Source organism: Eptesicus fuscus, chromosome 17 (assembly GCF_027574615.1).
Source record: "Eptesicus fuscus isolate TK198812 chromosome 17, DD_ASM_mEF_20220401, whole genome shotgun sequence".
Taxonomy (NCBI): Eukaryota; Metazoa; Chordata; class Mammalia; order Chiroptera; family Vespertilionidae; genus Eptesicus; species Eptesicus fuscus.
Window position 1 is genome coordinate 45,488,374 of NC_072489.1, and position 26,701 is coordinate 45,515,074.

General features: G+C 40.8%; 1 protein-coding gene across 6 annotated transcripts; it reads left to right on the forward strand.

The window, feature by feature from the left end:
• On the forward strand, positions 1-26,481 carry SFR1 (SWI5 dependent homologous recombination repair protein 1). 6 transcript variants are annotated; one of them, XM_054729174.1, is made up of 5 exons: positions 9,262-9,613; positions 10,328-10,450; positions 23,485-23,606; positions 24,425-24,832; positions 25,836-26,481. In XM_054729174.1, the coding sequence occupies exons 3-5, from the start codon at positions 23,511-23,513 to the stop codon at positions 26,025-26,027; spliced, it is 696 nt and encodes a 231-aa protein (XP_054585149.1). In that variant the 5' UTR covers positions 9,262-9,613; positions 10,328-10,450; positions 23,485-23,510; the 3' UTR covers positions 26,028-26,481. The 6 variants fall into 6 exon arrangements, with proteins under 6 accessions (XP_054585151.1, XP_054585149.1, XP_054585150.1 ...); XM_054729176.1 differs by lacking the exons at positions 9,262-9,613; positions 10,328-10,450; positions 23,485-23,606 and adding exons at positions 1-56; positions 661-743; XM_054729175.1 differs by lacking the exon at positions 9,262-9,613 and having other exon boundaries at positions 10,283-10,450.
• The last annotated feature ends 220 nt before the right edge of the window (positions 26,482-26,701 follow it).

Consider the following 26,701-nt stretch of genomic DNA (forward strand, 5'->3'; position numbering starts at 1 on the left):
GGCCCAGGAAAAGCACAAAGGGAGACTTTTCCTTTAAAGGGATTAAAATGTAGCAGGTATGTGACCTTTGGGTTTCCATTTTTGGTTTGTCTGGGTTAACTCAGGTATCTGAAAAAGCCGGGGGAGTTAAGTTGTGTATGTAAACCTTATTTATTTAATCAGCCTAGGAAGATTTTTTTTAGGTTAGGAGAGAGAGACACTATGGGTGACTGATGGAAGAGTAGAGAGTTTTCTCTGTTGGTCTAACTAATAGGGTTGGGGATAGGGTAGGGATAGAGAGGGAAGGAATTGCCTTTAGTTCTAAAATCTGGTAAGTTGATAGTCAAAGAGGATTTCATCACAACAACTGGGAAGGGTTTTTGAAATAGAAAGCCAGTTTAGTCAGATCTCACAGGACAGAGATTTACCTGTGTTGCCAGGAAGTTCTTGCAGCCCATCAAGCTGGCAGCTTAATAAAGCCTGCACGTTCATCCCAGAATACCCCGGGGCTTGTTCTAGGGCCCAGGAAGTGCATGGGCAGGAATGTGAGAGATCACTGGCGATATTTTGCAAATTCACCATAGTATTAAGACTGACAATAAAGCTAAAAAGTTCAGGCTTCTTGTAACAACTTGGGAAGGAGCCCTTCCAGGTAGTCATGGATTTCCCCTCTCTATCTAGAGATGAAGACTGTCCTGGTTCTGGGAGATCAGCATCCAGTTAGCGAAAGAAGGATACAAATCAGAAAAGCTTACATCCCATGGGTAAGACTGACTGTATCTCTTCAGCACATGCCCATTCTTTTACCTCTGCACCTTTAATACACGAGTACACTTGTTTGTTTTCTTAAAGCCCTTGGAGAAATGGGCTGGGCTTTTATCTTTTCATCATATGCCCAACACCATAGTGCCTATAGTAGAGCAGGCATTTAGTGAAACTTCCTCTCTCCCAAGCTCCTGATTCATTTTCCCAACTATTACTGTTTACCTCCATCGGCATCCCACTGGCACTTTAAACTCAACATGTTCAAAACCAGACTTGTTTCTCTCCCCCCTGTCTCCTCCCCTCAGCCATGCCTCTGGTGCTGTGTTTATCTGTGTGTCTGCAGGGCCTGGGCTGTATCAGGCTCACTGTAAGTATTCAGAAAATATTCAAAGTGGGATGAGAAGAGAAATGAGGAAAAAGAGACCAGAAAAGAAGCATAAGAAAAAACAGTAAAATGAAGAAGGGAATTATGAAGGCAACAAAGAGAAAAGAGGGAAGAGCAGAGGAGGAAGGTGAGAAAGATATTTTAAATCCCCCTCACCCCCCGAAATCAGGAGGCATGGAATTCACCAAGCGCCCTTGAAAGAAGAGCTAGATCCAGTCAGCAGATGTGCGTCACTGCAGATTTCCCAGGACCAAACCAGAGAGGGTCGGACCTGCATTACCACCATTTGTCCACCATTCAGAACTGAGATATCATTGCTGTTATGTACACATAAAGAACTGTTGGACATAGAAATTGGGACTCAAAAGAACTGTTGGCCCAGAAAGAAACTCACTATAGACTGATTCATTTGCCTCTCAGCATAACCATTATTGCTTGTCTCATTTTCGGTTCCTATAAGTGTATTCCTAGTATCACATGAGCTCACTCATCTAGGGGAAAAGATGAACAACATAGACTGAAGGACAATAACAGCGTCGATCAGACTGTCAGACCTCAGAGGGAAGGTAGGGGAGGGTGGAGATAAGGGAGATAGATCAACCAAAGGACTTGTGTGCTTGCATATGAGCCTAACCAGTGATCACGGACAACAGGGGGGTGGGGGCATGCGTGTGGAGGGGTTTGGGATGGGAATCGGGGGGGGGGGGTTTGAGGACAAATAAGTGATACCTTAATCAATAAAGTAATTAAAAAAAAAGAAAGAAGAGCTAGATCACTTTCCCATCTTCTCCACTTCCCTTTAGTGTTGTCTTCACTGCTTCCAGTTTGGGTTGGACTTTCAGTATTTATGTGATGAGAGAAGGGACTTGGAGGCATGTCTCCACCTTTGCAGCCATTCCCACACAATGCAGCTATCAGCAGCTGGGCTATTTTCCATTATGAAGCATGTTTCTCTATGACAGTTGGCAAAAATTAGGATTAGACTCCTAATTTTTAAACCTTATAGTTCTGGAGATGAGGTTCTGAAATGCAAATGTAGGGTTGAGGTTCATTTGTTTTTCCCATGGGGAATGATTCCCAATTTTGCCTTAGGTAGGTAAGGGGACAAGATCTTGCTTGCTCTCCCGGTGCTGGAGTTTTTACAGTCTTGTAACGTATTGTATGTTTTCTTTTTGGGTTCTGTTGCTAGATTATTTTAAGTCAGATGCTCTAATCTCTTTGAGTGATGACATGTCATAACTGTAACCCCAAGACATTTTCAAGTAAAGACAAGATACAGGCACACCTTGATTTTATTTGTGGGAGGTACATTATAGCCCACAGGGAAATGTGTAATGAATATTCCGTCATTTTAAGGGACTTGCTAAAATCATGCTGCCATCTGGTAGTTTTCAAGGGTGCTTAGATCTATGAAAAGAGTCTTTTCCAGAGAAATTATTTTTTTTCAACACTTGTTCTAAAAAAGAGGCTTAAAGGACTCCTGTGGTTTTTTTAAAAAAAATCAGTGAAAGTACCTGCTATTCCTAAGGCAGCTGTCCTCACATGCTGTGTTTATAAAATCTATGCACCCCAGATGTCTGGCATCCCTGGGAGAGGGTTTTCTATTGGAATGGAAAATTTTACTAAAATATAAATAGGCAAGAGTTTGTGAATTAACTCCTTTAGTCAGCACAGGAGGCAGGTAGTGAAAACTAACAACAGGAAGTCCCTTCCTGCTGAAACCCCTGGCCTAGAGACTTGAAGCATATTCTTTTTTGCAGTCTAGGTTTCTAATATAAATGAATATTGAAAACACAAGGCAACTTGTCTTCAGGCATGGTACTCACAAGGAAATTAGGCAACAGGATAGGACTCAGTATAACCCCCATACAAGTCAAAGGATTGTCCTAAAAAATTGGAGTTCACAGGCAAGAGTAATTTTCATGAAAGAAGAACAACACATTCGTTCCTAATAAAACAAATGACATCCACCACACAGCAAATGAAATGAGCACATAGCTCATTTTCAGATAAGTCCCAATTTTCCACAAATTACTAACACCATGGATGAACTCTACACTCTACTACCAGTGTTTATATTTGTGCAGGTGTATTTATCTAAACACATCTGAGAACCTTGCACTTCAAAAAGCAGTTAATGGCATTTGTCAGAGGACAGACTTGGCCTCAGAATGGGGAAGCCTATTGGTATCTTAGAGACCTAAAGGTCACCATGTTTCAGTGATAAGAATGTTATCAGAAAAAAAGAATGTCTATATATTTGCTAATTTAAAAAAAAAGATTTATGATCTGGTGGATGAAAATCTCTAAATAAGAATAAAGATGGGTGATAGAGAAAGAAAATATAATTCAGGCTAGTTTGAGAACTCCCATGATCTGAGGAGAAAACATGAATTAATAAACGTAATGAATTTGCTTCTCCTGTTATAGTAACTCAAAGTCAGGTAACATACTACTTTATTGTAGCTGTTGAAGGCACTGTTTCATTGAGTAAGTAATTATTGTCATGATTATAGGTGTTAAAGTTTTAACAATAGGTTTATTTTCTTAGAGCTCTAAATAATTCCCCTCAATATTATTAATACTTTTCCATGAAGAGAAAGTTCATTAAGCCTAGGGTCATTAGATGTCAATTTAATCCTTCTGTTTTGATTTAGTAAAATTAGTATTATAATGAGGATGTCTTCCCATTGATTTTTAGAGAGAGTGGAAGGGTTGTATTTATGTGACAAGTTTTTTTGGTTGTTTCTAAACACATTTGAGTATATCTGCTTTTTCTTCTAATATATAATCATCACTCCCAGTATGTTGTTCTTTCCAATGACTAAAAAGTGGCTTTATCTTTAATTCAGTGCTCATAATTACAAATCCAACAAAGTTCATTCTAAGGCTAAAATGCAGTCATTAGATTTCCCCTGTTAGTCCTGAGTGCTTACTAGAAGCCACCACTACCTGCTTCTTCTTTGTGAACTAAGGCAGGTGAGAATAGTTATCTTCCTACCCAGTCATAACATTAGTCATTTCTGAGGGGCTGGCCTGAGGAATGCAGAAGGAGGAGCAGAGAAGAATTCTGCTGTCCAGACCCTCTCCAGGTTGAGTGTGGTCCATATTCACATTTTAAACCGTACTGGGCCTTTTAAGGATGACTGGGCCAAGAGGAAGTACTTGCGCATCCTGTCCTGAACCGTGTGTTGATTCAGAGCGTGACTCAGTGATCCTCAGTGTTGGGGATGAGGGTGAATGGCCCATGGCAAGTTCTTTCTGAAACGCTATAATAGAGTCTTTTACCAGAATGTTGACACATCTAACTACCAAAGACAAGTGAAAGGTAGGCTAACTCTGAAATTTTAGGCCTGGGAAGCCAATTATTTTGCCCAAACACTTGGCCCTAAATCATTAACTTGATGATATTTAATTTAAACCATTGGCTAGTAGCACAAAAAAGAAATTTACATCCTCTCTGGGAAATATCTGCAGTTATAAAGAAGACAAAATCAATCAGCAATGGGAAATAATAATCTTTATGGAAACTGAACTTAAACTAAAAATGAATTTAAGAATCCCATTCAACCTTAATGGTGTATACATGTCTTTGTGCATTTGTCAAAACTCATAGACTATACATTACAAAGAATGAACCTTAATGTAAACTATAGACTTTAGTTAATAATAATGTATCAGTATTGGCTCACCAATTTTAACACATGAACCACACTAATGATGCAAAATGCTAGTAATATAGGAAACTATGGTTTGTGGGGAGAAGGTGAGAGGGTATATGGGAACTCTTTGTACTTTCTGCTCAATTTTTCTGTAAACCTAAAAGTTCCCTAAAAAATAAAGTCTATTAATAAAATATTTTTAAAAATTCAATAATGTAGCTAATCTACATTGCTGCCTCAAAACTCCTGAATTAAAAAAGGAAGCATGCCCAGCCAGTGTGCCTCAGTGGTTTACAGTGATCTAGCATCAGCCTGTGAACCAAGAGGTCACTGGTTAGGTTTCATGACCTAGTTGTGGGCTCAATCCCCAGTGGGGACATGTAGGAGGCAGCCAATTGATGTTTCTATGCCTCTATCTCTCTCCCTCTCTCGAAAAGCAATAAAAAACATATTTTTTTAAAAATGGAGCAAAACTTAAAACATGGAGGAGAAAGTTCTTCATTCATTGGCTGCTTATCTTTTGTTTTTATTGCTTTGTTAGTTAAAAAGTACACATACAGAAAGGTGTGTATATCATAAATATACAGCTTAATAAATAATTACAAAGTGAATATGCCCATATAACCAACATCGAGGGCAAGAAATAGAACATCACCAGCCCCTCAGAAACAGTACTTCGCAGGAACTTTTAGTAGCATAAATTAATTTTTTTCTGTTTTTGAAATTTAAAAAAAATGGAATTTTAAAGTAATCTTTTGTGTCTGGCTTCTTTTGCTCAACATTGTATTTATGGCATTCATCCTTACTGTTGTGTGTAATTCATTTTTATTGCTGTACAGTTTTCTATTGTGTGAATATATTATGTTTTTTATATATCGTCTGTTGATGGCATTTCAATATTTTCAGACTTTGACTATTATGAAAAATGCTGCTACAAACATTCTTGTACGTGTTGTTTGTTGAACATGTGCAGAAAATTCCTGTTGGATCTATACCTCGGAATGTACTTTCTGGATAACAGGTATATACATGTTTAGTAACTAATGCCAGATATTCCACAGGAGTTACAACAATTTACATCCCCATTAGCATTGTATAAGAATTTCAGTTGCTCTATATCCACATGAACATTTGGTATGGTCAGTCTTTTTCACTTTTACCGATTTGGTAGTTCTATATTGGTATCTCATTGCAGCTTTAATTTGAATCTCCCTTATCTAATGAGGTTTCCTACTTTTTCATATATTAACTAGAGGCCCAGTGCAAAAAATCATGTGTGGGTAGGGTCCGTAGGCCTAGCCTGCAATCAGGGCCATCTTCTGCCCGTTAACAAGTGCCCAGTCCCGCCCTGCCACCGACACCCACCCCGGTTCCCCGTTCGCCATCTGGTGATCTATCAGAACCTGCAGGCCGGGGGGGAGGGGCAGAGAGGTCTGCCTTCCATCCGCTCGCCAGTCCCCAATCCCACCCCGCCACCACCCACCTCAGTTCCCCGTGGTTCCCCATTGGCCATCCAGCGATTGGAGACTGTGGGCTGGGGGGTGGGACCAAGAGGTGGTCAATGCACCTCATAGCGACTGGTCAATCGGTCGTTCTGGTCGTTATGGTCACTGGCCTTTTATTATGTAGGATGGCCATTTGGATACACCCTTTTGTAAAATATTTGTTCAAGTTTCATGACCATTTTAAAATTAGGATTGTTTGTCTTTTTCTTATTCATTTCCTTTATCAGTTGTATGTTGTAAATACCTTCTCTCAGTCTGTGGCACCCATTTCAATGCTCTTAATTTTTTTTTTTTATAAACAGAACATTTAATTGTTTCCTCAATGGTCAGTGTGTTTTATGTCTCATCTAAGAAACCTTCCAAGGTCATGAAGACATTCTCTCCTATAAGTCTCCTAAAGTGTCATTTTTAACCTTTCACATTTGGATCTTCACCTTTTTCAAACTGATTTAAAATACATATATATATATATATATATATATATATATATATATATATATATATATATATATTTAGAGAGGAAAGAAGAGGGAGAGAGAGATAGAAACATCAATGATGAGAGAGAATTATCAATTGGCTGCCTCCTGCACACCCCCACACTTGGGATTGAGCTGGTAACCCGGGCATGTGCCCTGACCAGTAATCGAATGGTGACCTCCTGGTTCATAGGTTGACGCTTAACCACTAAACCATGCCTGCCGGGCTCAAATTGATTTTGGTGGATGGTGTGAGTTAGGGGTCGTTTCATTTTCCCCATTTGGCTATCCAATTAATCTAGCACCATTTATTAAAAAGAAATTCTTTCCACCATTTCTCTGTATTGACATCTTATCATAAATCAAGTCTCTACCTCTGCATGGGTATGTTTTTTAACTCTGTTCCACTGCATTCATCTATCCTTTTTCCAATTCCATACTATCTAGATATCAAGTTATTTAGTAGAGAATGTTGTTCCTTTTTGTTCCTCTTTTTCCACATCTTGGCTGTTCTTGGGCCTTTACATTTCAGTTAAAATTCAGAATCAGCCTGTCACACACACACACACACACACACACACACACACACACACACTCACTCTCTCTCTCTCTCTCTCTCTCTCTCTCTCAAACATCTAGTAAGAAAATTTAAAATTGAAATTGCACAAAATCCACATACCAAACTGAGGGAAAGCAACATCTTTAAAATGTAGTTTTCCAATTCATGAGCCCTGTCCATGCCTCCATTTATTTAGATCTATGCTTTCTTGAAATGTTTTATAGTTGTATGTATTTTATAGTTTATATGCTTTACAAACATACAATTTTTATGTTTTAATGTTTATGCTTTATATGCTTTTATGTTTTATGAACACATAGTTTATATGGTCCATATTTTTATAGTTTATACATTTCATAGGTTTCTGTATAGAGGTTTTGTGTCTCTCATAGGTATTTGATTTTTTTAATTCTATTTAAAATGTCTTTTAAAATTTCATTTTCTATTGGAAGTTTAGTTATTTATATATTGACCTTATATGTAGTTATCTTGCTATATTCAGATATTATTTTGAGTAATTTATTTATAGATTCTTTTGTATTATCTGTATACTCAATTATGTCATCTGCAGATAGTGAGTTTTATTTTTTCTCTCCAGTTCTTATACATTTTTTTCTTTTTTTTCCTTATTACATTTTGTAATAAGAATTACATCATCATTCAGTACAATAATGATTAGAATTGTTAATAGCAAGCATACATTTTAAAGATAAAGTTTTCAACATTTCACTATTTATCATAGTTTTTAAAATGAAATCCTCTATTAGATAAAGAAGTTCCTTTTAATTACTAATTTGCTTTTTTACCATAAATTAATGTTGAACTTTATCAAATGCTTTTATCAGTATAGAGAAGAGTTTATGGATGTAAGGATTTGTTTAGGTATATTTAGCAAATATCAGGGCTGACATAGCTATAATAAGAAAGAGTTTCCCAGGAAATTTGCCCCAGAGGGTTGTAAATTCTCCTTTTTTAAAACAAAAGCTAACCATCAAGCTTTCCTTTTAAAGCCAACTGTGGTTGGGTACAGAATCCTTAGGAAGAAAGAGTGCTACTCCTAATTTTTAAACATTTATTTTTTATTCCTCACCCAAAGATATTTCTCCATTGATTTTTAGAGAGAGTGGAAGAGAGAGGGAAAGACAGAGAAATATCGACGTGAGAGAAACACATCGACTGATTGCCTCCTGCACGCGCCCTGACCAGGGCCCGGGCCGAGGAGGAGCCTGCAACCAAGGTATGTGCCCTTGACCGGAATCAAACCCTGAACCCTTCGGTCCACAGGCCGATGCTCTATCCACTGAGCCTAACAGGTTAGGGCACTACTCCTAATTTTTGTTTGCATGTCAGATTCACTTCACAGCAATAAAGCTAACACTTGAGATAAGCAATTAACAAAAATACAAATAATCACATTTATGATTATAACAGGTCTTTGAATGTGAAACTATATTTGCAAAAATCACACTTGACACATACAGAAGTGTTCATCCAGCCCTCAGCAACAGGGACTACCCGGAAAAAGCTAGACTTGAATCTTCACATTCATGCTATGTTCTTTGAACCAGTTTATTTGTGTCTGGATAATGAGATTTCCAGATCCTTTTCTCCCATGCCTCTGACTAAACACAGAAGACTTACTAGAATAAACATGGATGAAGTAACACTGAGCCACAACATGAGAGGAGGGCTGTCTAAGGTTATTCAGCAGGTTGGCTTCTTGCAATCCTCAGGAATCAGTCATGCCAGTCAACACCTAGAAATATGCTAGACTCAGCTACTTATCAAGAACAAGCAATAGACAAGTTGTTCTGAGCCTGTGAGGATTTCCGAGAAGACGAATCATGATTTAATCACTTGTGTTTTCCCAAATTGAGCAGCTGCCTTGTTAAATTCTTAGCTGTGAACAGCACAGTTCTCTTTTCTTGAGGATGACTGGTATTGAGCATGGGCTAAAGCAGGACATATTTCCTCTACATTTTCTATTTATTCTAACTCCCACTCTTCGGGGTATTCCATAGAAAGTAACTCTAGTAGGTATAGATGCACTCACTTATTCAGAGTATATAAAATATATAACAAGTGTGTAGCAACCAAGGTTTTTTTTAAATTTTTATTCTGTATTTGTAAGGCAGTCCTCCTCTACTATAAAAGTAGATTAGGAGATGAAGAGTTGGGCATTTTAGTAAAGCCTTAAGGGTGCCCTAATAACCAGGACTCTGATGCTTCAGACAATGGGATACTGACAAAAACAGAACATGTGCTTCTGCAAATAGTTGAGCGTGAGTATGACCTGATGCTTTTTACAGAACAGCATGAAATAAAGCAATACTTAATTCTGTCATATGAACTAGGAACAATAATATTAGCAAGAAGAGACCAAGCTACATGCTTACAAGTCTTTATAAAAAAATCCCTTTTAATAAAACAACTTTTGTTGAGTATTGAATAAATATTTAAAATAAATCAGTTTACTAATGCTTCCTCTTAATATTCATTTGCTACTTATTCATTATGTCATCCATTTGCAGACACTAAACTTTTAAAAAGAGTATATAGAAAAAAATTATAATAGAAAGCATTCTACTTCTTATTTTATTTTTCTCGATGAATTTAAAAATTGGTGACTGGCATGACTGACATCTCTGATTGGACCCCCTGAAAAGCCTTTTGTGCAATCGCTGGGAATACAAAGATCAAAGACACAGTCCCTGCTCTCAAATAGCTCCTGGTGATACCTACAGGGTGCTGTGAAAAAGGACAGGCATCTAACTCCAGCTGGAAGACCTGGGAGAGAGAGAGAGAGAGAGAGAGAGAGAGAGAGAGAGAGAGAGAGAGAGAGAGAGAGAGAGAGAGAGAGAAGGAGTATATGGGCCACTAGGTGAGGGAGTGGGAATTTTGACTCTTGATCCTAGTCTGAAGATGGGAGTAGGAATTAGGCAGATGGAGAAGGAGTGTATGTGTTGCACATGCACTTGTGTATCTGTGTTTTCTAGGCAGAAGAAAAGGACAAGATGATAAGGAGAGGAACCTGAATGATGGGAACTTCAAGTACATAATTTGAGAAGGCTTGTATGCGGGGTGTGGGCTGGGAAATGGCACAAGATGAAGTTGGAAAGGTATGTATGAGTGATTTGGTAAAGAATTTGGATTTTATCTTGAAAGTATTGGGTGTCACTGAACAATCTTTAAATCTTTAGAAAAATCATCCTGGCAGCTATGTAGAGAACAGATGGGCGGGGAAATGAGATGGCATAGGGAGAGTGGTGTGCAAGTCTAGAAGCCAGGAGACCAGTCAGGAGGCTCTTGCAGGCAGGCATCCAGCCAGACCTGAGTTCAGGCAGCAGCAGTGATGTTGAAGTGAGAGACAAGACTGATTTAGGCAAATAAAGTGAATAAGTTGGGCAAAATAAAACACTAATCTTAGCTTTTCAGATAAATAAAACTTATTTACATTTTTATATTCCCTGAAATGATTCAGGTTTCTCTACCTTTTCCAGAGGTTGTACTAATGGTTTATGGCACAGTTAGCATAATTAATGGAATTAGTGTTCTTTTCATGAAGCCCAACATATATTTACTTCTTGATGCACTCATCTGACTTGTTTTCCTGAAGCTGAAGTTAGAGGTTGGTTTCCATGAACCTGCCTTATTTTTACTCCATTCCCTGGCTACACAGACTACAAATTATGCTGTCTCTCACAAGAGGATTGAGTAAGGGGTAGAAAAGATAAACCTGTTAAAACCCATCCCATTGTAAACAAAGCAACTCAAAAGGCACACTTCCAAGAGAGCTGGTCTTTAGTGAATATTTCTATGATTCTTTGATCCAATGACAGAAGCATCAATAAGATAAGACATGCAGCTCAAAGGTTTAGATTAGATTTGAGGAACAGTTTCTCCCTCAGAAAAGCTGTTCAGTATTGATATCAGTTATGTCAAAGAATATTCTTCACTAGAGATTTTTTTTGGGGGAATGGTGGTAAAATATATAAAAAATTGACCATTTTAACCATTTTAAGTACAATTCTGTAGTATTAAGTACATTCACACTGTTGTACAACCATCACCATACCACCATTCAACTCCAAAACCTTTTTATCATCCCAAACTGAAACTCTGTACCCATTAAGCAAAAACTCTCTTGTCTCCTCTCCCTCCAGTACCTGATAACCACTATTCTACTTTCTATTTCTATGAATTTAACTACTCTACATACTTCATATAAGTGGATTCAGACAGTATTTGTCCTTTTGTGCCTAGCTTATTTCACTAACCATGATGTTGTCAAGGTTCATCCATATTGCAAAATGTATCAGAATTTATACCTTTTTAAGTCTGAATAACATTCCATTTTATTTATACTAGTGACCCAGTGCACAGATTCGTGCGCATGGAAAGGAAATTAATTAGAAGGTGGCTGTCGGGGTGGGACTGGGCGAGACACACCCTGGAGCCAACCTCCCGCAGTCCCTCCCCAGCTTGCCACACCTGAGGTGGCGCTGTGGCTTGAAGGGCATCTGCAGAGTGAGCAGGGTCCCTCTGGCAGGTAGGGTCCCTCGGCCTGGCCTGCAGGGATCGGGCTGAAACTGGCTCTCCGACATCCCCCGAGGGGTCGCGAAGTGAGAGAGGGCACTCTGCAAAGTTGCTGTTGTACAGAGTGTGGAATGCAAATACAAGTTTGCAATAAGCCAGATATAGGGCCGACAGTGCCCCAGCAACAACATAACCCACGGCCGAAGGTGGAATCACGCGGCCCCACAAGGAATCAGGCTCCCTCCTCTCTGGTTTCGGGGTGAGTCACCCGAGAACCACCGCTGCCAAGTCACTGCAGCTCAGCAGCTCCTGCATTGACCGTCTGCCCCCTGTGGTCAGTGAGCATCATAGCTACCAGTCGGACAGACACTTAGCATATTAGCCTTTTATATATATATAGATACTACATTTTGTTTATCCATGAATCTTTTGATGGATAGTTGGGTTGTTTCCACATTTTGGTTATTGTGAATAATTTAGCTATGAGCATTGGTGTACAAATATCTGTTTGAGTCTCTGATTTCAATTCTTTTGGGTATATATTAAAAAATGGAATTGCTGGATCATGTGTATTAGGAAAATACCCAGTTTTTCCCCCTGTGTGTCTTTCCTTTACTTTCACACTACTTCTGACACTTCTGTCACCAAATGTGTGGGTTTTTCCCCCCTCCCACACCAAGCAATTCTTTGTGACATCAGCTGGGTGGCCTATAATTTAACTCAATTCTGATACTATCTACCTATGTAGCATCAGATCCCACAGGTTAAGGACTCAGTCCCATTAGACTGCCCGCCCCCCTATTTTAGACACCAATCACAAGTAGTAGGCCCCCAGGTTACCCACAACTTTTATCCAATTTGGCTACAAATTGGAGGTTCCCATGACCAGTCTCCCCCCCTTGCATTTTATTATGTCCTAGAACAGCTCACAAAACTCCAGGAAACATATTTACCCGTTTATCAAAGGATATGATAAAGGATAAAGATGAATGGCCAGATGAGGGGATACAGAGGGCATTGAGGTGAATCACCCTCCTAGTACGTGCATGTGTTCACCAACCTGGAAGCTGTCCAATTCCCATACTATTGGGATTTTATGGAGGTTTCCTCAGGTAGGCATGATCAATTATTGACTGGATTTTCAGCCCCTCTCCAGAAAAGGGGTAGGAGAGGGACTCAACATTCTAAGCTTCCAATCATGGCTTGGTCTTCCTGCTAACCAGCTAACATCCAGGAGCCAGAGTCACCTCATTAGAAGCAAAGACACTCTTATCACCCAGAAAATTAATTCCAGGGGATTTAGGAGCTGTGTCAGAAACTGAAGTCAAAGACCAAAATTTGAAATAAGGATGGTCCTAGTGCTCTTATTACCTAGGATTTTACAAGGATTTCAGGAGCACTGTACCAGGAACTGCCCTGGGGAGGGGGGAGGTAGAGAGGGAATATCCTTTATAATAAAAGCCTAATATGCTAGGTGTCCTACTGTTCAACCATTCAACCAGTTGCTACGATGCGCACTGACCACCAGGGGGCAGACGCTCTGACCAGCAGGTTAGCTTGCTGCTGGGGTCCGGCTGATCGGGACTGGGCAAGACGGGCCAGATACGCCCTAGAGCCCTCCCCGGCTCCGATCATGCAACGGTGGGGTCCCTTGGCCTGGCCTGTGCCCTCTTGCAATCTGGGACTCCTCGGGGGATGTCAGAGAGCCGGTTTCAGCTCGATCCTTGCAGGCCAGGCTGAGGGACCCCACTGGTGCATGAATCTGTGCACTAGGCCTCTAGTATATATATATCAATGCAGGAGCTGCCCCCTGGTGGTCAGTGCACTCCCACAGGGGAAGCGCCGCTCAGCCAGAAGTCAGACTCACAGCTGGCCAGTGCAGTGGCAGTGGCAGGAGCCTCTCCCGCCTCTGTGGCAGCGCTAAGGAGCAGCGAGCTGAGTGGTAAGGAGTAGTGTGCAGGTGGGCGGTAAGGAGCGAGGGATTGTGCACTGGGACGTGGGGATCCCTCAGCCCAGCCTGCGCCCTCTCACAGTCCAGGAGCCCTCGGGGAGTGGGCCTAAGCCAGCAGTCAGACATCCCTCTCATAGTCCGGGACCCCTCACTCCTTACCACCAGCCTGCTCACTGCTCCTTACTGCTCGGCTCGCTGCTCCTTAGCATCAAATGTTAATAAAGGCAAGGGCATGGGTTCCAGAAAATGACAGTAAAAGTAACCAGAGTAACCAGGGGTGTTTTCTGCAATGGCAAGTGGTGGGAAATAGGACTTAGCCTGAAGTCCTGGGCTCGGGATACTGGGACTCAGATGATGTGGGAGGGCTGCTACCAGTAAGAGGAAGGGAAAGATCACTGAAGAAAAAAGTCCTCTATGTAACAATCCCCGCCTGCCCCCCACCCAGGGATGGTGCTGATTGGATCTATGTTACAATTACCAATGTATCCAATTTGTCTTTGTAAACTCCTAAAAAATATACTTTTATATACTTTTTCCATTTTCAGCACCTAGCACATCTTCCATGGTATCATCATAATGGTTATTTCTATAGGGACTTTTATCTGTAACTCCAACTCTCTATAAACTAAGTAATGTTGGAAACTGGTAATTTCAGGTGTACCAAAATGTACCAAAACTAAAATCAGAGAAACTCAGAGCTTGAAAAGATTACCTTTCTCTCTACAATTCATAGGTGAGAAAACTGGGACCATAGAACTTAATTGAATCTAAGTTAATTGCCAAAGGCTAGTCAGCTGTTAGTGGCAGGGTCAGTAAAGAACTCAGTTGCTCTGATTCACTCCTAACCCCTGATGCGGCCACAGTTCCATCAGAATGAATGAATCAGAGAAAAAGAGTTGTAAACATCAATTGTGTCATTTGTATTCACCTAAACGTGTATTCAAACAAAAATCCCAAATAACTTCCCCTATTTAAACTGACAACCCATGATTATATCATATTTAGTACAGATTTAAGTAACCTCACCTTCACAGTTTGTGACCACAGCCCATTTCATGCCCAATTCACTGCATAGAGCAACGAAAATCAACAAAGAAAATGTTTGGACTGCTAAAGAAAATGTAAGTAAGTAAGGTCTGTGGCTTTACAGCCTTACTCATTTAAAATTTCACCTGCTGTAAATTGTGGCTTATCTAATTTACAAGATATAATCTGGCTTAACCTGACTATTACAATATTCTGTCCGTCCTATGGAAATACACATGTACCTATAATGCATGTTTACATCTTTATTAATCACTTTACAACTTTATTGCGCACGAATCTGTGTGCCAGTAGCTCTCTGTGGGGCCTGGCCACTCCATCCCCGCTGCCCAGAGGCTGTCCGCGGCCCAGAGGCACATCCGAGGCTGGGTGCAGAACGCTTGCCTCGACACCATGGCGACGAAGCAAGCATTCCACCAGGCCGCTCACGCTGTCTGCTCTCAGCGGCCACCCCCCTGGGACTGGGGGACTCTGGTGGTGCTGAGGGGACTGGGCACTGCCATCTTGTGGCTATGGGTGCCACCATCTTTGTGACAGAGTGATGGTTAATTTACATATTACCCTTTTATTAGATAATTTTTGCATTTCCATAATCTTTTTTATTCAATTGTATCAAAAGACCTTGATAACATTGAAGTATGCATTTCTCATTAAGGAAGAAATTATTTTTTCAGAATTTTGCCCCATTAAATATGTTCAGGTTTTGTGGTGTTTGATCTACTATTTGGATATTAAAACCCAGATTAAATCTATAGAATAACTTATAGTATGAAGTAAACAAGCCTAGTAATCAGTAGTCTGTTTTAACAAATAGTGTTTTAAAACACGAGAGTTTTGTTCTGGTTAAGGGCAAGAAATCCTATATAATAAAAGGGTAATATGCAAATTGACCCTAACGATGGAACGACCAGAACGACCGCTCGACCAATCATTATGAGGCACACTGACCACCTCTTGGTCTCTTTCCCCGGCCGGCAGGCTCCCATCGCCCAATGGTGAATGGGGAACCGGGAATGGGTGGTGGGGGATGCCGATGGCACCAGGCCAAGACCCCTACCCCACAGGTCGTCCCACACACAGAGAGCGACCGTGGCGGGGGCGGGGCCGGCAAGTGGGCAGGAATGGCCGACCTCTTGGTCCCTCCCCCTGGCTGGCAGGCTCCGATTGCCCGATGGTGAATGGGGAACCAGGAGTGGGTGGTGGCAGGGGGCGGGGCCGGCTGCGGGCAGCCAGGGAAGATGGCCCTGATTGCAGGCCAGGCCTAGGAACCGTACCTGCACATGAATTTCATGTGCTGGACCTCTAGTATGTAATAAAGATGTCGTCCTCCCCTGCTTCTCCCTCCTCTCTTTCTCTTTCTACCCCACTTTCCTCTCCTCCCCTTCTTTCTCCTCCCCTCTTTTCCCTTCCTCCCTCTCCCCCGACAACATTCTTGGCATTGAATTTCAACTCTTGAGGACAGCTTCAGTTATGAATATGATGGTCCAGGAAAACTTCCTGTAGTCTGCGCTTAAGCAATCACTGATTGGAAGGCGATAGGTTTGCTAATTCGTATTCAAATGTTCAATTTCAGCCTCCTGAGTACTCTCATTAGTCCACATAATTCTTACCTGTGGTCTTTCAAACCTGTGATAACATGCTATTTTCATTGCTCAAAATCAAGTCACTTCAGATAGTGACTCATTGCATCTACTGTTTGATATCCATGAATTTCTTTTTCTTAAATGAATTTTCTTCCTAGAGCTTAACCCGTTCTGAGAATGGAAGAATTCTACGTTGAAGGAAGCAGTTAGTCTGTTTCTGTCAAACTATAAAAATAGAAAGTGTTCATAGCAGACAGGGTTGTATTGGTGGGTAGAAGTGGTTGATTGATTCATCCTGAAAATTAGTGACTGAAAATAAATCGCTATCTCCGTAGGCAATTATTGGAATGAAACAAAGTCATCTTTAAATACCTTCCAAAGTTGAGGAAAACAGCTCTGAGTGAAAATAATATGTACTGACAAAACTGCTTTTTGAAAAAGGGGAACATCTTGCCAAAGATTCAAACTCATTCCTTTTGGGGCAGTTCAATTGCACAAGCTTTATGCTAATTATTGTTATATTTAAGATTTGGCAGCTTCACAAAAATCTTAAACTTGTACAAACAGGTTCAAAACACCCTATTTCAGTGGCTCAGAATTAGGCTAGGAAAGCATTTCAGATAATGCCAACCTGTAGTAATGCTTTTGTTTCTTTTTTAAAAACCCATGGGCAGCTTATAATGTATAGTTTCACAAGAATTTGCTTAACAAGACGTGATTAGTTACCTGCCCTCCAAAACCCAAACCTGTGTACTTTAGTATCATGGGATACTATCTGCCAAATGACAGGCTTTCAAAAGTCTGAGAAGACCATCTTTGAAGGTGAGTGTTATTCCTGCATTTGGTATGAATTCCACTCACAGCAGATCTTCAGCAACATAAAGCTGAGTTTTCAATATCCAGCATTCATAGAAGGGCATAGATTCACAAGTTATACCAGAGTGTAAGGAAAAGAGTAAACAGTTCAATGGAGATAGACTAAGCCATCATTCCCACGTACTGTGAGTATTGGAAAACGATTAACCTTTTCTTGATTAAAAGATGATAAAAGTAAGGTTAATAAGTGGCTATAAAAAAAGGATAATTTGACTCAGAGCCACTTACATCAAATGAAAAATAACTGAGATGATATAGGTACTTGACAGCTGCTATACTAATAATCTGAGTGGCACACAGTGGAAATTTGGGGAGATGGGAGGGTTGGGAAGAATCTGAGATAAAGGTGTATGTACACTGTTGAAAGAAAAGTATTATGTCTTAATCTTGTGTTAACAAAGTCTAAATAGCTGGGTAATCTTGGAAGACTATGTCAGGGTGAATGTCGCTGTGTTCTATGCTTCTTCCTAAGAACCTATTTATGGGAAAGATGTATTTTCACTATAAAAAACAGTGATATCATTTGCCATTATTAAACTTCACACATTATTGTTATTATTATTGGTTGCTACAAAAGGGGAGAGCTGGGTACTGTTGATCTCACTGACAAGCTGTGTGATTTAAACACGACAAGGGGGACATGAGCACTAGGCACAATCTTGAAGGTGGAAGGGAGAGGATCTAGTAAGAGATGCCTTTGCCCAAGCCACCTCCCCCATCTTTGATCGTGCCTTTCCATGGATACTACCTGGTGATTCAGATCTGGTGGTCAGGGGCTCTGCATTCAGGGGGTTTGGTATAGCTCATAAAGATCCATGATGAAAATCTAAGACATTTTATGTTACCTTTGGGAGTGGTGGAAAAGGGATTAAGTTTCTATCTAGCTCTCAGATCCTGAACAGGGCCATAAAATTCCTGGTTCTGAACAATTCAGATTTTCTCTACTACTATCTTTCTCTATCATCAAAGTTTGCTAAGCGGTAGAAGAGCAGAAGCAAAAAGATCAAAAGGGTCCTAGCTCATGGTAGAATGGTCTCTTAACTCCTTATTTCCTGGTACCATTGATATACCCTTGCTCCCCATCTAAAAAACATCACTGAGAAGAAACCTTTTATACTCTCAAGACTGAAACAAAAGTGAAAGCTCAGGGTAGAAAACTGAGTTGATTTCTTTTTTCTTTTTTTGCTGGCACTTCAAACAGATTTAAATACTGTGAAATTATCTTGGGAATTATCTCTCAAACTTCAGGTAGTTAAAAGTGATTTTAAGACATGTTCTGTTGCTTAAGGATTTGCTGACATCTAATGCCTTTTTTCTCCAAGTAAATGCACTGATGACATTTCTGAGTTAATAAAGGATCTGAGAAAGACGTGGCCCTGAGCAATACTTTTATTACCATTACTTTTCCACAATCTAACTCATCTGCCATGACCCTCCCACCCACATACACCCTTACCCCCTTCCTCACTGTTATTAATCTAACCTGAATCACTCTATTCTTCTCCAAGAGAACACACCCCAGTAATAGCAGTGAGTCATAGACACTCTACTTCTTTGGTCTTTAATGGACTTGATAAAATGCCAGATGTGAGGGAATAAAAGGAAAGGAACTTTAGGTGAAAAGAGCTCTTTGGGATCTTGTTCAGTATATTACCCTCAGTATTAGTTACCAGACCAATTTTCTAGTTGCCTGGGGGTGGACGGGTTTGTTATCATACTAATACTGCTGACCATTCCCGTACTTCCATGCTCTCAGTAGACATCCTACTACTCAGTGAGGCAACCTTTCAGGCATGCCTATAGCTAAGTCAAGGGCTCTTTCATCTTGAGGTTGAAAATAAAATCTTTTCCTTCTTAACTGAGCTAAAGCATACTAGTATTAAACAGTTCACCCCTTTGATAACAGTGTCTTCAATAGTCTCTACAAGTGAATCATTATGAATGAAAAAGTTTGTCAATTATTCTCAAAGGGAAACTTATGAGAAGACAGAGGACTAAATAAAATGTATCTTCTTTACCAATAGATAGGTCTTTAAGATGATATTTGAATTCATGGCAAGAGAAACCTAGAGGGGAGTTTTTAAAGGCAATTATATACAAATGTCATAAGAAATACTAAAAGTCAATTAAGAGAATTTATATTTAACAAAATTTTGAATTGTGGCTTAAAAGTGTGTGTGTGTGTGTGTGTGTGTGTGTGTGTGTGTGTGTGTATGAAGAAAGAGAAAGGGGTGGTGGAGAGGGAGACAGCATTCACTATGCTCTTCTTGCTATTAAAAAAGAATAAAAAGCCTCAGAAAAATTTTTTAGGTCTTTGTCATCATCCTACCAACAATAATCACAGAGAAGAATGGAAGGTACATTTTACCACTCCTTAATGAATAACAAAGTGACTAATGGTAGCCCTGGGTATTGAAGAAATTTAAAAACACAATGAGAAAACTTGCCTTAGTTTGATATTAATTACTATTATCATTGAATTCCATTGCTCAAATTGTTCTCCATGGTAGGGTAAGGAGTCATTGCCTTCTGGCAATATTTTTCCCTGCCTGAAAAGTTTCATAGGAAAATACAGTGTCCCGTGTGAGCACTACCAAACTCCTTAAATGTCAAAAGATTTGGGGCTCCTAAGGACATGAAAATGTTTGCTAGGCTTTATCTAAAGGTACAGTGAAAACTATAGAGGCTATATCCCAGATACCCTACACTAAACTGAGAGTGGAATGTATATTTCCATTTTTGTATGTGATGGGAGTAGGTAAAACACAAACATATATGGGAATATATTTTTATTGATTTCAGAGAGGAAGAGAGAGGGAGAGATAGAAACATCAATGATGAGAGAGAACCACGGCCTTCTGCATACGTCCCCACCGGGAATGGAGCCCACAATCCAGCATGTGCCCCCGGCCAGAATGGAACCTGGGACCCTCCAGTCTGCAGGCCAACGCTCTAGCCACTGAGCCAAACCAGCAAGGGCTGAAAATAGGTCTTTCTGAGTGCTTACTCTGAAGTTCTTTAAAAATCTGGCCCAAACAATCTCATTTTAATATACCAGTTCACATAATAAGCAAGTCAGAACATTTGCAAGGCAAGATGTTGTTTTCCTTTATGCAGCCAGCAAAAACAGCTCTGAGCTTAGGTTGTAATGATAAAAGGATTTTGGAGCAGCTGACTTTTTTGAGGGAATCATAAAAAGGACCCAACCTTATGCCCCAAGGTGTAAAGAATATGCAGAGTCTGCATTGTGCTTCTAGTGTCAGGACAAATCATTCTGCTTTTTTCAGTGTAACTCATGCCAATGGATGAGTAAAGGGAGAAATAAAAGTGCAGACTGAGACCTGTGGCTTGGTTAGGTGAATAACACCCCTATCACAAAAATCATGAGTCCTCATGTTCATTTTCTAAATTCCTTGAGATTAATTTATATCATTTTTGAAAAATTTAGGAGTGGAATACATATTAATTTCTGTGGAGGCTCCAAATTTCCTGCTATTTGTGGTTTAAATTGTGAGAGATATCACAGATCACAGCCCCCATTAAAAAAGTCTGTGGCCTTTTTTTGGAAAGGTAAGTGCAGGGATGAAAGAAATACGTGATGCATTCCTTTAAGTCAATTAGGGAATGATGAATATAGTTGCTATCCTATATAATAAAGACTAATATGCAAATTGCACCCCCCCCCCCCCCCCGTCGTTCAACTGCTTGCTATGACATACACTGACCACCAGGGGCCCCACCAGGGTCGGTGATGAAGTGGCACTGGCAGCAGTGGAGGGGCTGCCGGCCCCATGGACCCTGACAAGAGCGGGACTGTGGCAGGATGGTGGAGCAGATGAGTGGGCAGCGCCAGGTCGAGGCCTACACTGCACCCTGGCCCGCAGCCGTGCTCACCATATCTCTGCGTGGGGACTCCAGCGCTGTTGACTCAGGCAGAGGGGGCTGGGGGGGGCCCAGGTGCTGCCCAGGGCCCAGAGGTCAGCTGGGACCTACCCTTCTACGCCAGACGCTGGCGCTTGGATCGCCTGCCAGGCGTAGGGACCACACCCATTCAAGGTTTTCCTATAAAGTAACAAACAGACTGCTTCTTAGATACTAGCACTGTTCTCATGGTCTGTAATGCATTCTCATTTACTCCTCTAATCCCTAGGAGGTCGATATTATAATCCCATTTTACCCACGAGGAAACCGAGGCACAGAGACACCGCATTACAACGCACATAAAACAATGGCGCCGGAATTTGAACCCCGGCCATTTATCTTGAACCACTGCGTTAGGCTCTGTGTTCCTGTCCGGCTGCTTAGGTCTCAGTTCAATCCTCCTGGGTCCTGACCACTTCTAAGCCAGTCAGAAAGGTGTCAGCACAGAGACAGTGTCAACGCTTAAAAGGGCCATTCATTCACTAGGACTGAGAACCTTGGCCCCTTAAAACTCCCACCTTCCCGGTGACTCGGAGATGACTCAGCTGTCTTTCCCTAAACGCGGTACTCCACCCGCTTCAGTTAACTTGGTTGTTGCCCAGCAACAGACCATCGCCACACAGGAAACCGCGAGGGTATTTCAGACTGAGGATGTCGCTGCCCAGGACCCAGCAAGGGCCAGGTCTGCTTCCAACGTGTGCAGTAGGCAACAACATCATCTTATTTAGGGACGTGTTCTGCTTCCTCGGTTGTACCGCAACAAACGTCCTTGGACGGCATTTTCTCTCAGATTTGAAGCCAAACTGAGGAAACCTAAATTTCGAGATAGATACAGCAGAACCTCTGTGACTGGACCGCAAAGGCTAGAGACGAGCTCAGCTGGGTGGATTCTCAACAGGCCATGAACCCAGCGCTGCTCTTTCGTGGTCTCGGCCTCTGGAGAGTTTACAAGCTGTGCCTTCCACACACAGACCTCCCTGAGGCTCTCGGTCCTGTCAAGTCCGAGGAAAGGTCTTGGCTGTGGTGAGCAAGGAGCCCAAACACAAACACAACGAAGCAGGAAGGAAAGTTCTGCACGAAAAGAAGAGGGAGGGAAAGCCGCGAAGAAAAGCGCGCTCCCTCGGAATCCGGCCGTGAGCTCTGACGCTCAGCCCGGCCTACCTGACGCCGGCAGAGGCTCGAAGGTGCGCGCGCAGTCCCGCTGCTCCAGGGCGCTGGGCGGAGCAGGACCGCGCGCGTCTGTCAATTTGGCCAATCACGCGTCTCTGCCTACGCTCCCTTGGCCCCGCCCCTCCCCGCCCCGCCCCCCTGGCGGAGACTCCTGGCCGCGCGCGCGCAGTGCCGCCGCTCTCGCGAGCTGGGTGAAGCTGAGCTGCGCGGGTCAGTCAATCTGGCCAATCGCGCGCTGTTCCCGCCTCCCGCGAGGCCCTGCCCCTGGAACGCGAGTGCCTCTGGCCGGCGCTAGGCGGGTTTCCATCGCTGTGGGGATGGCGGAGGGAGGTAGCGTCCGGGGCCGCGGGTAGCTGTGTGAAAGCTGAACTGCCTTGGGGGTCCGCTGTGCAGTGGAATAGCGCTGCCTTTCCGCGGTCAGGGGCCCTCTCGGGCCTGGGCCCTCCAGGGCTCGTGTGGTTCTCTGCAATGGTGGGAGGGAAGGGAGGACTCCTCTGTCACCCCCCTCCCCCCCCCGCCAGTAAAGTTGATGCCTTTGTTTCGGGAAACAAACAAAGTGGACTCTGCTTTGCAGGGTCTTTTCGCTACTTAAACAGAAATGGTGCAGACAGGCGTAAATTTATTTGCGGTTGTGTTCCTTATCCCTAGGTCCTGGAGGGTCACTGGTTCTAACCGCACAGCCTTTAAGGTTCAGGGTGGTGGGACAGGTCTGATCCTGTTCTTTGGGGGCAAGGTTTCAATTGTATTTCCTCTCCTTATGAAGCTGTCAGAACGAAATTAAAAGAATTCTTAACTATCCAACGTTGTTCTCCCCACATGGCAGGTTTTGAATATGAAAACAAATGGAGAGTCTTGTTTATTATGAGACGCTAGTTAGTTAATTTGTCATGAAAAAACTAGTAGTCACCATGTGAACCAACACAACCTTATTTAGGAGGGTAAATGGAAAACAACAGCAAAAAGCAGTAATGAATCACAGCTAAGTTACCTATAATAAAAAATTCTTTGATAAAGACAGGATTTATGTGAGGGTTAATTTGATTTCCGTTTTGTGATGTTTTTTGTTTTTTAGAAGTAAACCAAGATAACATTTTCAAGATGGAAAGTCCTTCGGACTCAGCTGTGATTTTACCTAGCACACCACAGGGCTGTGCCAGTCTACCATCTCCCCATACAAGTAGTTCAAGAAAGCAAGTATGAAAATTTAGTTCTCTCCGTGGGCCAGTTCTATGTTTCTAGTGATTGTGGCAGTGGTGGTTTTAAGTCTCCTGAAGATTGTTAATTAACATCATGTGTAGCATTAATAAGTGTATTAAATAATTTTAGATTTTCTAAGATAATGTATTTGACTTTTCTCCACCCCAAAAATTTCATTTTGAGTCAGTTATTTAGTTTCAGATCAGGTTATTACAAATGGAAGAAGTTTGAATCTGCAGTGGCATGAAGGTCTTTGGTGGCAGGATCTAGGTCTATTCCAAAATTTGTAACTGAAGCACCTAGAGCAGGGTCAGGCATGTGCTAAGTTGCTGACCAAATGTTTGTGATTACTGGAATAAGTGTCTCAACACTGTTGTAGATGAGTGATGACTTTGCTAAAATAAAACTAATGGAGCCCTAGCCGACTTGGCTCAGTGGATAGAGCGTCGGCCTGTGGGCTGAAGGGTCCCAGGTTCAATTCCGGTCAGGGGCATGTACCTTGGTTGCGGGCACATCCCCAGTGGAGAGTGTGCAGGAGGAAGCTGATCGATGTTTCTCTCTCATCGATGTTTCTGGCTCTCTATCCCTCTCCCTTCTTCTCTGTAAAAAATCAATAAAATATATTTTTTAAAAATTAAAAACTAATGGAGCTTCCAGGAATTAAAGACATTTTGTGATGGTTACTTAAGATATATGGAGACAGAAAGCCATCTAGATAGTGGTGTGTGCCATAGAAATGTACGGTCTATTTCTAGTAGATTTATTTACATCAAGAATATTTTTTATTAACATTAATGCTTTTCTGCCTTTTACAGCCTATGAGTGCAACACTTAGAGAACGATTGAGGAAAACTAGATTTTCATTTAATTCCTGTTACAGTGTGGTAAAACGTCTTAAAGTAGAGAATGATGAAAATGATCAGACCTTTCCAGAGGAACCATCATGTTCAACAGAAGAAAACTGTTTGGAATTTCAAGATAATTTTAAGCACATAGATAGTGAATTTGAAGAAAGTTCATATTTGAAAAATACCATCAAGAATATCAATGCATATGAATCTAAACCACTTGATACTGGCTCTTGCAGTGATCTCCAAAATGACTTTGATGAGAATCTTCCCCAAAAAGGATTAAATGAAGAAAAGGCAAAATTGGTGAAACAGATTCAGGAGAAAGAAGACCTTCTTAGGAGGCTAAAACTAGTCAAAATGTATAGATCAAAGGTGAGGATAATTTCAGAGTCATTGCGTAATTACTTTTTAAATTGTTAAATTTATTTTTAGGTAAATAGTAGGAAAGTCATTTCAAAAAGAGAAAATTATTTTTAGCATAATAAGCAATAAGCCAAGTATTCCAGAAACCTGGTTTCCAACAACTTTTAACTCAAATATGTCAGATTTACTAGTAGAGTAGAAGAGGCCTCTAAACACCAGGTTCAACTTTTTAAAAGTCCCACCCTCTGTTTAATAGCAGTTGAAGTTTTTCTAGCATGTAGTAATATTAGAAATATCAAATGTTATATGCAAGTACAATGAGAATAGAAATGACAGCTGATAGTGGATGATTTAAAAAGTTAAACATGGGCCACAGAGTATAATAAAAAGCATTTTTAGTAGTGATCTTTTATTCCTCCAAATTATTAAAAGTTCCATGCATTTTGTTTGAAAAACAACAACAAATATACTTTAGATTTCATCCCAGATAGAGTGGATTAAATAGGACTTGGGCACTTGGAAGAAGATAACCTTTATTTACTTGGATCACTCAAATATCTGCAATTTCTCCTTCCCTAGCAATGTGGAATAAATGATGGAATAGTATATCTTATTTGCTGTCTTGAATTTTTAGGATTTTTCTAAATATAGCTATGAGTTTTATGAGATAATGAATGCTGAAAAATAATTTAAAGATTTCATTTTTAAAAGTACAACTGTAATAGAAACCTGTTGTTGCTTTTCTACATAGTTTTGCCCTACTTAATGCTTTGATTTTTCCCTGAGGGTAAAGGGAGGCCCAGAGGTCCCACCAAACAAAATACCCTAGAACTCAAATTGGAGTGTCATTGTAAAAATCACCCAATTTTTCCCTGGGTAGAAGGCTCATTCATGACCAAATATGTTGGTACCCTTTAAACCTACTCCACTGATTTAACAACTTAAGTAAGTTAAAATATGATGCCTATCCAGTTATTGCCATACATTTATATGTGTTTTTTTCCTGTTTCAGAATGACCTGTCTCAGTTACAGTTGTTAATAAAGAAGTGGAGAAGCTGTAGCCAATTGTTGCTTCATGAGTTGCAGTCAGCTATGTCTGAGGAGAACAAGAAACTCAGCCTTACTCAGCTGATAGATTACTATGGGTTAGATGATAAATTATTACACTACAACAGAAATGAAGAAGAATTTATAGGTGTTTAATTCCTAATTTTTTCTCCAGAATATTTTTGAGGATGACAACTTAAAAATTACTTACACATTTTAGAGGGAAGATGTAAACCATTAGGGCTTAAAAGAAGGTATCTTGATGAACATCAATTTAGGGTACTCTGTTAGATAAATATGTAAGTTCTAAAATGAAAATTTAGTATTTTGGATAATCTGTGAAAAAATTTGACATTTAAAGATATGTGAAAAAAATTTAAATCATGTTTTAAATCATAATTTGGGCAGTTTTGGAAGTCAGTTATAATACTTTTTTTGTTTATTATAAAAAGATGTTTTATTTTAAATGTTAAAAAATAGTTCATTCTGGTGAATGATTAAACCTAAACTGGTCTAAAATGCCTGCCTGTCTCCTAAGTTTATGAACCTTGTTTCCATCAATTTACCACATATTCCCATCTGTATGCTCTATTAGGTAATTAAACTCATATGTCCAAAATTATATTCCCATTTCTACAAATTTGTTCTTTGTATTCCTCATCTCATTTAGTGACATGATCATCTATCTCTAACAAAACCACATATCATCTTCTCCTACTTCAAGACATTATGGCCTATCTCCCTTTCTAGCTTCAGCTGTGAAATAGATGGGAGTGTCTACTTAGTTCACAGTTACGGTACTTCTCAGCCAGAAACCCATCTTCATAGGA

What these genes read in the sequence shown, in the direction of transcription:
- SFR1 (XM_054729173.1), top strand. Translation starts at nt 17,228, where the DNA reads ATGACAGGCTTTCAAAAGTCTGAGAAGACCATCTTTGAAG. An exon ending in TGAGAAGACCATCTTTGAAG is followed by an intron (nt 17,268 to 23,484) that starts GTGAGTGTTATT and finishes TTTGTTTTTTAG; the next exon opens with AAGTAAACCAAGATAACATT. An exon ending in TCAAAATGTATAGATCAAAG is followed by an intron (nt 24,833 to 25,835) that starts GTGAGGATAATT and finishes TTCCTGTTTCAG; the next exon opens with AATGACCTGTCTCAGTTACA.